General features: G+C 37.4%; 1 protein-coding gene across 1 annotated transcript in view; it reads right to left on the reverse strand.

Moving 5' to 3' along the window:
* Positions 1-610: 610 nt before the first annotated feature.
* The window catches only part of LOC106012090 (G-protein coupled receptor GRL101-like), a 14291-nt gene continuing 2365 nt past the window's right edge, over positions 611-12536 (reverse strand). Inside the window, exons 4-14 of the mRNA XM_013083834.1 lie at positions 12191-12325; positions 11694-11781; positions 9627-9693; positions 7458-7604; positions 6699-6843; positions 6140-6260; positions 5379-5556; positions 4014-4144; positions 3142-3184; positions 2055-2173; positions 611-706 (exon numbers count right to left, since the gene is read on the reverse strand). Of these exons, the coding sequence (XP_012939288.1) occupies positions 611-706; positions 2055-2173; positions 3142-3184; positions 4014-4144; positions 5379-5556; positions 6140-6260; positions 6699-6843; positions 7458-7604; positions 9627-9693; positions 11694-11781; positions 12191-12325 (1270 nt within the window). The remainder of the gene's footprint in view (positions 707-2054; positions 2174-3141; positions 3185-4013; positions 4145-5378; positions 5557-6139; positions 6261-6698; positions 6844-7457; positions 7605-9626; positions 9694-11693; positions 11782-12190; positions 12326-12536) is intronic.

Below are 12536 nucleotides of genomic sequence, written 5' to 3' on the forward strand. Positions count from 1 at the left end.
AGTCGAGATACAATGTATTTGCATTGAAGGAGATGGGGGTCGCCTGGTTTCAGAGATAAAATTAGCGAGTACGTAAATGGCCGTTAACGTTTGCTGATTTCCAAAGTTTAAGAGTACTAAGAAACTGAAAATTAACAATTTTATGCCTTCTGTCAACGTTTTTCAGTAAAAATCAACACCGAAATATATTTTCAAAAAGACATAAAAGGTGGTGAACCCATTAACAAAAATTCGTGATTTCATTGCTTTGACGATCACCTGATCTCACCACAATGCCTCTCCTATATTTAATTCATATTTATACTTACTTGTGTTTTTTACCATTCCTGTCCAGCAACAGAAAGTTTCCCACTTGGGCAATAAAGTACAATATATTTCTCATCTTTTCTTAAATTTAGCAGCCACACTACAAAAATACCCAGAACTTGTCAAACAAATCTATTTCCATAGACATTAAAACAATTGAACAAAACATACCACTTAAATTTAATAAAACACAATTTGCAATTCTTATCGAACTATAACACCAATTCAGTAGATAAAAGGGTTCATGGTGGTTTCAAAGATCGACTCTGGTAAATGAAGGAAATCAGCACGCATTCCTATATCCTTAGTGTCTCTTCTCGCTATTCTCCGCTGTTGACTGAAAAGATGCCTTCTCCAGAGTTCTACCAAGACTGTCCCAGAGATCCATCAGCGCATTTACCTGAAAGAATACAGTTATTTTTTAACGATACATTTTCGTTGGAATTCAAGTTTTCTTTTGTCAATTATAATTAATGAAGAAGTGAAAAACTATTTGAACTGTCATACCCCATCTCCGGGTCAAATTGACCTATATGATGAGAGGAAAGACCGAAAAAGAATGAAAAAGGAAAGCACATGTATCGCTAGCACCTGACAACCATAAAAATTATTACATGAATATGGGAAGTAAAAAATGGATAACGGTGCGTGATGAGGCAATTTGGTATTTCCTTCTAATAAAGGAAACGGATGTTTTCACATAATATATAATGGTGAAAAAAATGACGAATTTTTTCGAAATACAAATATTTTCCCCGCAAAAAAAACTGATAATAATTTATTTATTTCTCAATCAAATACACACCTAGAGTTTTCACATGCCACACTGTAAATGCAAATGCTACAATGTAAAATAAGGCCACGTTGTAACCCCAAATGTACAAAGGACAATAGGCAGCTTCATGTTATGAATCAGGTGCATGCAATTTTCAATTTCAAGTGGGTCATCTTTTTAAAGTTCAATTACGTGTCACTTTGTAACTACAATAAATAATGCTGTAACAGCTTGTTGGTCTCTAAACACTTCTTTCGCGAAGTCATAATATCACCTAAGCTTACGCTGAAAGACAAGCACAAGAGTAGCTCTAAAGATCCAGACCCTTGTAAAATTGCAAAGATGCCAGCCTAATATTTAAAAAATCAGACGAGAAGACAAATTAATGACGCCTTCTAAATCACATGAGAAATTTGGGAATTAAATGTATTTTGCCTAACATGCAAGCAGCTTTCAGGGCCTTGCAGGCATATTATGTGCTTGCGTGCTTGGCAAGAGTTATAATGTAATAGCCTTACTGAACTTTTGTTTAACATAATGTCATTCCCTCCCCTTTTAAGTAGTATTACTCGAACATTTAAAGTTGTTGTGCGGCATTTGCATTACACATTTTGTTACATATGAAGTCTGTAATTATATTCATGTTTAAGCATTTGTGTTTATATTTGAGACTACTGTGGGGCTTTTTAAAGCTCAAATGAGGCATTTCAAACCAAAATGTGGCATTTTGAAAATACTACGTGTGCATTTGATTGGAAAAACTAAATATGTCAAATTTTATTTATCCATCATTTTGAGATATTCACAAATCCATGTGCAAAGCTAAAGCTACACGGCAAAGATATTAGAGGTACTACTTTAAGATCTTGATGATGATGATGATGATGATGATGATGATGATGATGATGATGATGATGATGATGATGATGATGATGAAGATGATGATGATGATGATGATGATGATGATAACAACCTGCTGCTGATTCAGATCAGAGGAGCCCACACGGCTGGCAGTTCGACTAAGACACCTGATAATGCCCTCTGGAGAATCCAGGATCCCATCCAACGAAGTTGACTTTTCAGTTGTGTCGTCTGGGTACGGTATATTTATGTGTGTCGGGGGTGGGGGTGGGGGTGGGGGGTAATTAGATCCAAGCATTATCAAGTGACAGCATGCTTAATTGCTTTTCATTAACAGGCTCCTCCTCGACAATGAATCAGAAATAATTCACTTCTGCTAAAAATATAGTCTTCTGCTTGTCAGTAGGCCTACCAGAAAGCGATGACATGATCTGCACAGCCAGTGAGCCTGAGCCCAAAACATTACACATTTTGAAACGATGGGGGTGTTTTTATATGGATAGTTATTAACTTGAAAAATATCAGTCTTACGCATTTCCTTGTTGATTCATAGACAACATTTATGCATTAAATACCTTGAGTTGTATTACGTTAGCCTCATATATTTTATTAGGAGAAAAATCCCAGAAAAACTGCAAATAGCTACTAATAATCATCTTTTTTTAAGATGCACAAAAGTCATTTTAAGAAAGGACAGAGGACAGGATAGTATTCCTGGTTGGAAAATATTGATTATAGCCTGGTTCAGGGGTTAAGTCGCTCTCTATGATCCTTGGAATTGATTTTTTAAAAGAATAATTTAAAACCTTCCATCATACTAGAGTCTTTCAAGAAGATTAAAATGTTATGCAAAATGCATGTCATAACAATGTTTACAGATATTGAGGGGGGGGCCGTCCACTACTGTTTGACCAAAACGCTTTTTTCGATTTGGAGAACATTCCTGTAAAAGTTCTTTTAAAGTTTCTGCGATAAATAGAAAATGAAGGCAAGTACTCAAATAAAGAGGCAGACACAAGGTTCTTCAATTGAAAAAAACAACTTTTTAACGGAACAGAGAGAGAGAGAGAGAGAGAGAGAGAGAGAGAACAGTAAAAGCAATATTCAGTGAGCAAAATCTACACCTTCCCCTTCCCTCTTCTTAATTTCCACTTGTCTCCATTATGTCCCGTTGTAAACCGTATCGACCTTTTTTTTACCTTTGCTCTCAGTCTCCATATCTTTCGGCTTCCGGTGCATTTTCTGGGAAGGATACAACGGGCACATTCAGGGCAAATTGTATTAAATAGTCATAACTTGTACTTAAGCTAAGAAAACTTATAAAGTTTCAATTCCTGTTTCGTGTCCAAGGGCTCTCCCTCCCATTTGTCCTCGATCAAGTCACATTTTAAGCCGATATTTTTCTTTTTTTTTCTTTTAAATTTGTTTTTCGTTGTATTGATTAATTGTTCATAACACGGATTCAGAGACAGTGCTTGACAAAAGATTTTATCTGTGAATTCAGCTAATACACAAAAAGAAAAAAGAATATTTTACATCATGTTATCAATGTAACGAAATGACCTAAACATTATACTATCTGTGTACAAATGATTACATTAGAGCGCAGATAATTGTCCTTGTAAAAGAGTATCTGTGTGCAAGTTAACGTTTTGTTTTCCATTTTTTAAAGCAGAGACATTTGTAAACTCTGGGTGTTTTTTTAATTTGGTTTAAGAGAAAATGGAGTTATGGTTTTGTTCGTTTTGTTTTGTTTTCCGTTTTTTAATGGGAGGCGTCCCCTTTTTTTACATTCATTTTCCGTTTGCTCCTTTTCTTTTGTAAGTGGTGTAAATGTGTATGGGTGTATCAATTTATACAGTAGTTACCATCTAGGGGTGGGACTTTATAAGACTTTTGCCGTCTAGTATCATAACATTAAGAGAGAAGACATAGAGAACAAGTTGCATATATTGACTTCATTCTTTGTCAGTCCTGAAAAGTCAGTTCAAGAAAAGTATCAATAATTCAATTCTCTGTAAAATGTCTCCAAATCCAGTAAGCAACTATGAGCTTCAGAAAAGACTCGTACCCATTTGTTCTTTATGCTTGGCAGTGTGTACAAGAGGGGGTTGAGGGCTGAGTTGATGGGCAATATGAGGACAGCCGTCCACACATAGGCGCCCTGCATGTTGTCCACACCCTTCAGTATCTGCAGCAGGCCTAGGAACATAGATTCAGTTTAGAGAGCCTAGGCATGCCTTAACACGAATTAGTTATTGAACTCTAAAACGCAATAAATAACCAATAACCGTAGTCAGTGTCATGTCCATAATATATAATGTATTGAAAATATTACAAAGCTAGAGTAAGTTAAGGATGTAATGCCTAAATATGTTGTGGAGAAAGTTATAGTGAAAAGATTAGAGATGTGCGTGTGCATAGTTTCAGTCTGTGCCTATTTTATCAATTTTGATCAATTCTCTGAAATGAAAAATATTTCTATTTAAATATTATCCTAATTATTTAGAAAAAGTGTGTGCATTAGTCTTGTTCATTTATCAACTTCAACTCAGATCATTACACCGAGTGATAAGAACTATTTTGGTATTCATCACTCTAACTGAATAAGCTACAAATGTCTAAAAATTCTGCATAAAAACTACCTTTATTTCTTTGTCAAATTAAATGGTGTGAGATGGTAGGAACGCTCATGTATTGAATCAAAAGCTCATAAAAGTTTGCTTTTTTCTTGTCTGAGGAGTTTTATACTTTTATCTGAACCCCATGCTTCAGTAACATTCTCTTTTTACAGAAACATATTCGACTCATTTAACGGTACTTTCTAGAAACCTAGTGTTTCTGTTGTTTGTTTGTTTTAATAATTTTAGGATTATTATATAAATTCAAAGTCTTACCCATAAGTGCAATAGGACAAAAGCACGTGAAGTTGCTAATTACGATCAGGGAGAGTTGTCTTGTCACTTGAATCTCACGACGCCGACTTTTTCTCGCCGATATTCCGACGAATGTACTTTTGGATTTCGCTGACATAGCCCTGCATGAAGAAGAATTATAATTTTATGTATGTTGTTCGTTCTCTCTCTCTCTCTCTCTCTCTCTCTCTCTCTCTCTCTCTCTCTCTCTCTTTCTCTTTCTCTCCCCGTTGCTTTTCTTGACACACTGTTACAATCTTTGGATCTACTAAGATATTCACTTTCTTGGCCAATGCACGCTGTCTAGTCAGATCTATAAACTTTCTTTTTTTTCAAATCGGGTTTTACTGTACAGTGGTTTTCCTTTCACATAATAAAATATTAAAACAAAATTCTCAGTTCTGTATTTTCGAAAACCCAGGTTGACTTGTGGTTTGTGGGGGTTATTATTTACCTATCATTCCTAAATGTTAGATAAACCAACAATCATAGAACACACCTGTAAATAGCCCACTGCCCACCGGCTAGCAGCACAAACATGACAAAGTTGATGCCCATGTATACCACCGTGGAGAAGATCCGGCCGGGGTGTTGACCGTTGTCCAAAGGAACAGCGAGACAGAGACTGCTGGCCGAGAACAGAACCCAATCCTCGTGGCCAGGGAAGAAAGGCACAGCGGCGATAAGAAAGCTGGTGCACTGAAGAAGTAATAACTTTGATATTAGGCAGGCAGAAAGACAGAGAGACAGGCAGACAGACAGACAGACAGATAGACAGACAAACACACAGAAGACTGACTGACAGACAGGCAGACAGGGAGATAGACAGGCAGATATATTGTTAAACAAATAGAAGAAAATAAATTTCATAAAACTGTTACATGGAGAGATAAACCGATTGCTGTGTGGTCACACGCGATTCTAGAGTAAACAGATAAGGAAATAGATATAGGTTCTTTAAATTATTTTGGCATATTAGAGAGACAGTGAGAAAGCTACAAAAGACTATAAAATTGGATTTACCCATTGACTGGTGTTTCTATACAAAAGAGTTAGTATGAGTACATGAGTAAAATCATCTATTACAAATTTATGATAAGCACCGTTGCACACTTCCCTGCTATTTTTTTATTTTATTATACAACATTGTAAAAAATCTATTTTAAAAATTCCACTTGCAGCAGCATATGGCATTAAAGTGAAAGTAAGGAAACCAGGGGCAGCTGATTAAACAATAACAACAAAAAGATAAAATCAGTACAAAAAGGGAGCAACGACGTACCCAACCTCCAAGGCTTGACAAGTATGCAGCAAGAGTTGAAATCCGATATTCACCAAACGGGTATTTGGTGACTAAGAATCGTTCCAGAGTGATCAGAACCACAAAGATTGTTGAGGCCTCTCTGAGGACAGGAACAGATTAGTCTGCATTCAAATAGTTTAAAGATGAAAAAACTAGTCAATAATAATGATAATATGATAATAATTTCTCCCCCCCCCCCCTCCTTTCTCTCTCTTCCTACTGACCAGGTGTTACTGATAATCACCATCATCATGGTCTTTTTCGATGCTATTATTATCAGTGTAAAAATTGACAGGAAAGGCAAAACACATGACAAGTTAGCTAGTTTCTTTAAATCAGCAAGACCATTCTACGTTAGACAGTCCAAAACATCTTGTTCAAGCTCACGAGCTTTGACCCGTTTCAGAATCGACATAAAATCATAAGGACTTTACTGTGTTCTGTGACAATGTTGACGCAGTACGAAGGCGGATAATTAATTTCAACTTTTCGAATCTGACTATCAGATATACGTCAGTAACGAATGTGTGCCACTGACCCGGAGAGAATAGAGAGAAATCCTGCAAACTTGCATGTGTCACTTTCCCTCCATTTGTTCTCGCTCCAGGCAAAGTCTCCACGGTATGAAATGTCGGCCCAGGCGATGATCATGAGGTATACACCCATCTGCACGTCCGCCAAACCTGAAAGATGAATGAAACAGAAGAAGTCATCGTTGTTGAAGAGAAGACTTTCAAAACGTTCAATGCATATTACTGGAATAAAGACGATTGAACTTTCAGTGGCAAAATCTTTTGTAATGCTGTCGTTACCCTAGTTGTCGGGGTGGTCCTAGTCAAGGACTTCCTAATGACGTTGTCTATGTTCATGTGGAAACTCATTTTCCATGAAAAAACGTTTTTTGTAATAGTATCTGTCATAGAAAGACAAATAGGCAGGCAAACAGACAAACACACAGGCAGACAAATAGCGAAAGAGGAGCGGAGAGAATGGGAGAGAAACTAAGAGAGGGAGAAAGAGAGAGAGAGAGAGAGAGAGAGAGAGAGAGAGAGAGAGAGAGAGAGAGAGAGAGAGAGAGAGAGAGAAAGGGGGTGGGAGAAAGACAGAGTATGAGAAAGAGAGAAGGGGGGGTTGAGAGAGATAGTGAGAGAAAGAGGGAACAAGAGAGAGAACTGAACTGTTTGGATAAAAGTCGAGATATCCAATTAATACAAAATAGAAATAACGTCTATTGCATAATTTTTCCCAAGCCCTATATAAACACACGATTTTTGCAATGTCTACTGTTCGTTCGTACTTAGGCTAGTGGCGAATTTCCCATAAGGTTTTGCCAAGACATCTCGTTCCCAAATAAAGCGGTAGATTAGAGTGACGATGTTCCCGACAAGGGCAGTCATTCCCACAAACCACAGCAACAGACGCATGAATGGATCCGATATCAGGTCTGGAAAAAGAGGAAATTGTAAACTTATGTCATTTTGTACAAACTAGCAGGAATTGGCATGTTGCAACGAACAGATAACAATGTCTTGTGTAGGATGGGAAAGGGTACGTAGAAAACATGATTTTGAACAAGACTTTTTTTCATCAAAATATCTATCATGAATAAAAAAAAACGCTAAGGTAAAGGGAGAGAAAAAAAGACAAAACCCCACGACATAACCCTGACTTTGAATTCGTCCAAAACACAATTTATAGAGTATAAACTCGTTGAAAATCATGAAAATCCGGTTCCACATCATTTATGGAATACTAAATTCGTCTGCATTTTGAGAGCTGAAGAGTGTGGGGTTCTTGTAAAAAAAAATATAACTCAAATGTCGACCCTAAAGGATATTAGGGGAAGGATTATAGTACATTAATAAATAAATGAATATATTATTATTTTTTATTATTTGTTATAAAAAAAAATTGTAAGTGTTTTACGGTGCTCGCAACTGAATATTATGGTCATTGAGCGCGCGGAACATATCAAACATTTTCAATTGGTAGGAAATTTTGAATTTTGCCCGGGTGGCGGCCGAAGCCTACTCTTATCGATTTTAGACCACCAAGGGATCTTTAACGTGCGCGACTTGTACACTAGATTTTTCGCCCTTGTCAGAGAAGGCTAGGCGTAGATCTTCCCTACCAGAAGGAGGCAAGGAGTAGCAGTAGAAAGGCTGCAGAAAGAGTCAGGAGCCCAGAGGAAGGAGCAAAGGAGGTGAGGGTGTGAGGACAAAGAGTGGAGACGAAAGCAGACGAAAGAACATTGCTAGAGAGCATAAAAAGAGGTGAAAGGAGACAATTTGAGAGAAGAAAAATGTTCCGTCGCTACCCGGATTCGAATCTGGGAATCTCTAGGTCATGAGAGCTCCCATATATATACATATATATTATAAATATATATATATTTTATATATTATATATATTATATATAATATATACCTATGTATGTTTATATGTACTCACTTATATATTTGATAAAAATCATATACTGTACTTGCAAATCAATTTTTCATAGAAAATCCATTCCTTTTCTAGACGACACACACACATCAAGGAAGAAGTCATAACGATGTATTATTTTCATTAAAACGTTTCTTTTGCACACAAAAATTCATTACAAGCTGAGACCCCCGATTTTCAAATTCACAAAATTAGCACAGCATGTGACCGGCCTCTTGCCACACTGATGACTAATTTGACACCGTCGACGCATGGAAAAGATAAGTTGTTGGAGAAACTGCGGGGGAATTTGCTGCTATTTATTCTTTCTAGCTATTGCTCAAGTTCATCAACTTTTAGGGCTGATTAGTTCTCGCTGAGATTGGTCGTTATTCAGGGACATTACATGCCGCAATGGTGCAGGACGCAATCTGTTCTAAAGATGAACGCGGTCGATGTGTCAGTATTGTCTCTGTGTTTTGATCCAAGACACACACAAAAATTATATATGTCTGCGACAAGGGAGTCTCCTAGGTAGTATATTTATTCACCTTTTAATGGTCACCTCTTGTAGCACCGTTGGAGAGAAACGGAACCCATGGATAATGAATTGGTAGTCTAATCAAGTTCACATAACCATTAAGAGGTTGTTTTATTTTTGTTGATATATTATGCCTTTTTCCATATCCAAATCTGGCGGTCCCGCAGTTGTATATACGTGCACAAATAGATGAAAGAATTTAACAAAGAACTAGAACGTAGAGACCCTTCAGAGACAGCAAAAGTGACACTATTGCAAACACAATGTAGTTTTGTTTTTAATCGTAAGAGGAGGGACGGGAGGGGTTGATGGGGGGGGGGGGGCGGAGGAGTACCAGGGGAGGAGACTAGGGAGGAGGAGGAGAAGGGGATATTAGTAACAAAAAAGGGACAATACGATTTAGATAATGAGAACAATGAATTAGTTAACGACGACTATACCGATGATGGAGAGTCTTTTAAAAGCACATTATTGGAGGAGAAAGTTTAACAATTTCACCTGTGCAAGAGGAAATGGCATCCATTGGGGCTGAACACTTTTGAATAGGTACATCAACTCCTAAGACCTGTGTTCACAAAGAAAACTTACACAATAAGAGATACCTTTCTTATAAATGAAGGTAAATTTAAAGATAAAATATATGGTTATTGTCTCAGCAGCACAACATCCTACAAGTCCTCAGGATGTTCATTTTATATTTGAAGGTGGCGAACATTGAACCTCATCAGAACACATAGCCATATATATATATATATATATGGAAGTACCCCTGCAAAAGGATGAAAATTATTATGATCTGATACAATTGAGCCGAGACAACAATATTGTTCTATTACTAAGTGACAATGGTGCGCTCTATCAAAATTTATTTCTGTGCACAACAAATTATTTTGGACGTAATTTATATCATGTTCACTTAAAGAATTGGTGATGTGTGTGGATGATTAAATTTCGAATAAAAGCTGTAGAATGGAGAAAGAGTGCTTCGAGAGAAGCATAAGCTGAGACCAATAGAATGGTAACTAAAATGGATGAATAGAGAGATTGATGGATCGATGAATGGAGGGATCGATGGATGGATAGATGGATGGATGGATGGATGGATGGATGGACGGATGAATGGATGGATGGATGGACAGATGAATGGATGGATGGATGGATGGATGGATGGATGGATGGATGGATGGATGGATGGATAGATATGTATAGATAGATAGATAGATAGATAGATAGATAGATAGATAGATAGATAGATAGATAGGACCGTCTTTTTCATTGATCTTACCGAAGGACAACAGATTGCATCGACGTCAGTTTTGATGGATTTCAATCTAGAAAATCCATTAAATAAGTTTGCCTCGAACTCGATGATTCTCGCACCTCTGAGGTCTAATATCTGAAATTTTAATAGATTATCATAATTTGTAAGCGTTTTTGTCGTCATCATCATCATCATTCTCACCATCATCATCATCATCATCAGCAGCAGCAGCATCATCAGCATCAGCAGCAGCAGCAGCGGCAGCAGCAGCAGCAGCAGCGGCAGCAGCGGCAGCAGCAGCGGCAGCAGCAGCAGCAACAGCGGCAGCGGCAGCAGCAACAACAGCAAAAGCAGCAGCAGCGGCGGCAAAAACACAGCAACATTGTGAAACGACTCAACGCTGTACGTCAGATCAAAGCGGTTTCAATGAGCCTGTACTAAAATAATGGGATAGCATCCTTTTCGGGGGAACATTTTCGTTAAAATCTGTTAGATAACTGTGTATTCCCAGACGTGCGCCTTTAACTCATAGATGACGTGCATTATGGTTATAATCAACAGACAAAGCTGGAAGACGCGCTGTTTGTTGTACTTTATTTTAAAAATAGACATAATTTCGTTAGAGAGTCTGACAGAGTAATAGATAAATACAAACTGTGAAATTAAGGATTTTAGGTGGGTGGTTGGCGGGTGCTCTGGTGTGGTTTGCTTCTTCTTTCCTATCAAACATCTATCGTCCTTATCTCCCCTTCTTTTTTTTTATGTTTGTTACTCTCTTGTAACACCTCTACTCTTCTGGCGCTCATATGACCTTATGCAGTTGCGAATGCCGTAAAACCTCCACTAAAACTAAAACTAAAAGGATTTTAGGTTCAGATGAGGACAATACAGAGCCAAAGAACCAAACAGTTAACGTAAAGTACTGCCCGCCTTTTTACACGTTCGGGAACAAAACATGTAGTCAAAATTGTTTTTGTCAAATTGTTTGCTACGACGTTTTGGATTTGCTTGGTTGTTTATGTTGTTGCTGTTATTCTACTTTCACCAAGGGTTTTTTTATGTTGTTCTTGCTGCTGTTGTTGTTGTTTTGTGTATTTTGAGTTTTCATTTTTTCTGCTGTTCCTTAATATATTCATTACCAACACTTAATTGAAGAGTTACAAGCCTTAAAAGATAAAGTGTAGGTAAGTCCACCAGCGGGCCCAAAGACACTATTATGTGCATCTAGTTAGTAAAGAGAAAAAGATGGGAGACCAAATAATGTTTTTAAACAGTATAATTCTTAGATTTCAAAATGAACTCACCTCAAGTACATTTGGAAAACTACTGGGTCGAAGCTTGGAAATGGCTGTGTGCCTCAGGTCCAAAAATTTCAACCATGAAAACTCTAAACTGTAAGCAAGAAAACAAATAATTCTCATTTAAAGGCATCACGGAGGGACACAGAGCAACATCCAACATCGAAAAAGCAACGATTTCATAACGATGGTATGGCATTTCCTTTTAAACAAGTTAAGCACAGCGATTTTTACATATTTTTGAAAAACAAGTACTAGACAACCGGGTGTAGGCAAAGTAACGTATTAATTCTTTTAATATGCAAAGCATAAGAAACTCATCATACGCTTGATGACCCCAACAATTGGATGTCCGACTCTATAAAATGGTAAGTCATCACTGAGGATTCCATCGATCAACGATAGCTAAATGAAATTTTGGCCATAGAGTTGTTTTTCTTTATAGCACTCTGTTAATGAAACTTTAAGACATCTGCGTGTATTTTAAAAACATGTCTACTGACGGTGGCAAGAGGTCGATCTTGGTGTAAGAGAGATCCAGCTGTTCCAAATATTCCAACGAGACGAGTGCCCTTTCCTCAATCCGTCGTAACTGCTCACATCCAGAGAAGTTGAGGATTCGAAGAAATGGCATATCGCTGAGAAGTAAAACCAATAGTAAGAGCATGGATGAACTTTTTATGGTGTACTTCGTGTTAGAGCACAAAACACTTCAATTTTACAGATCAGCATCACTATATCATAAGTTCAATCTACATTCATTGAGTGCATATTAATTCACCTTCGCGCGCGCGCATATAAATTTACTCGTGTACATACACAGGCGCACAGTCACACACACACACACAC

Source organism: Aplysia californica, unplaced genomic scaffold, assembly GCF_000002075.1.
Source record: "Aplysia californica isolate F4 #8 unplaced genomic scaffold, AplCal3.0 scaffold00257, whole genome shotgun sequence".
NCBI lineage: Eukaryota > Metazoa > Mollusca > Gastropoda > Aplysiida > Aplysiidae > Aplysia > Aplysia californica.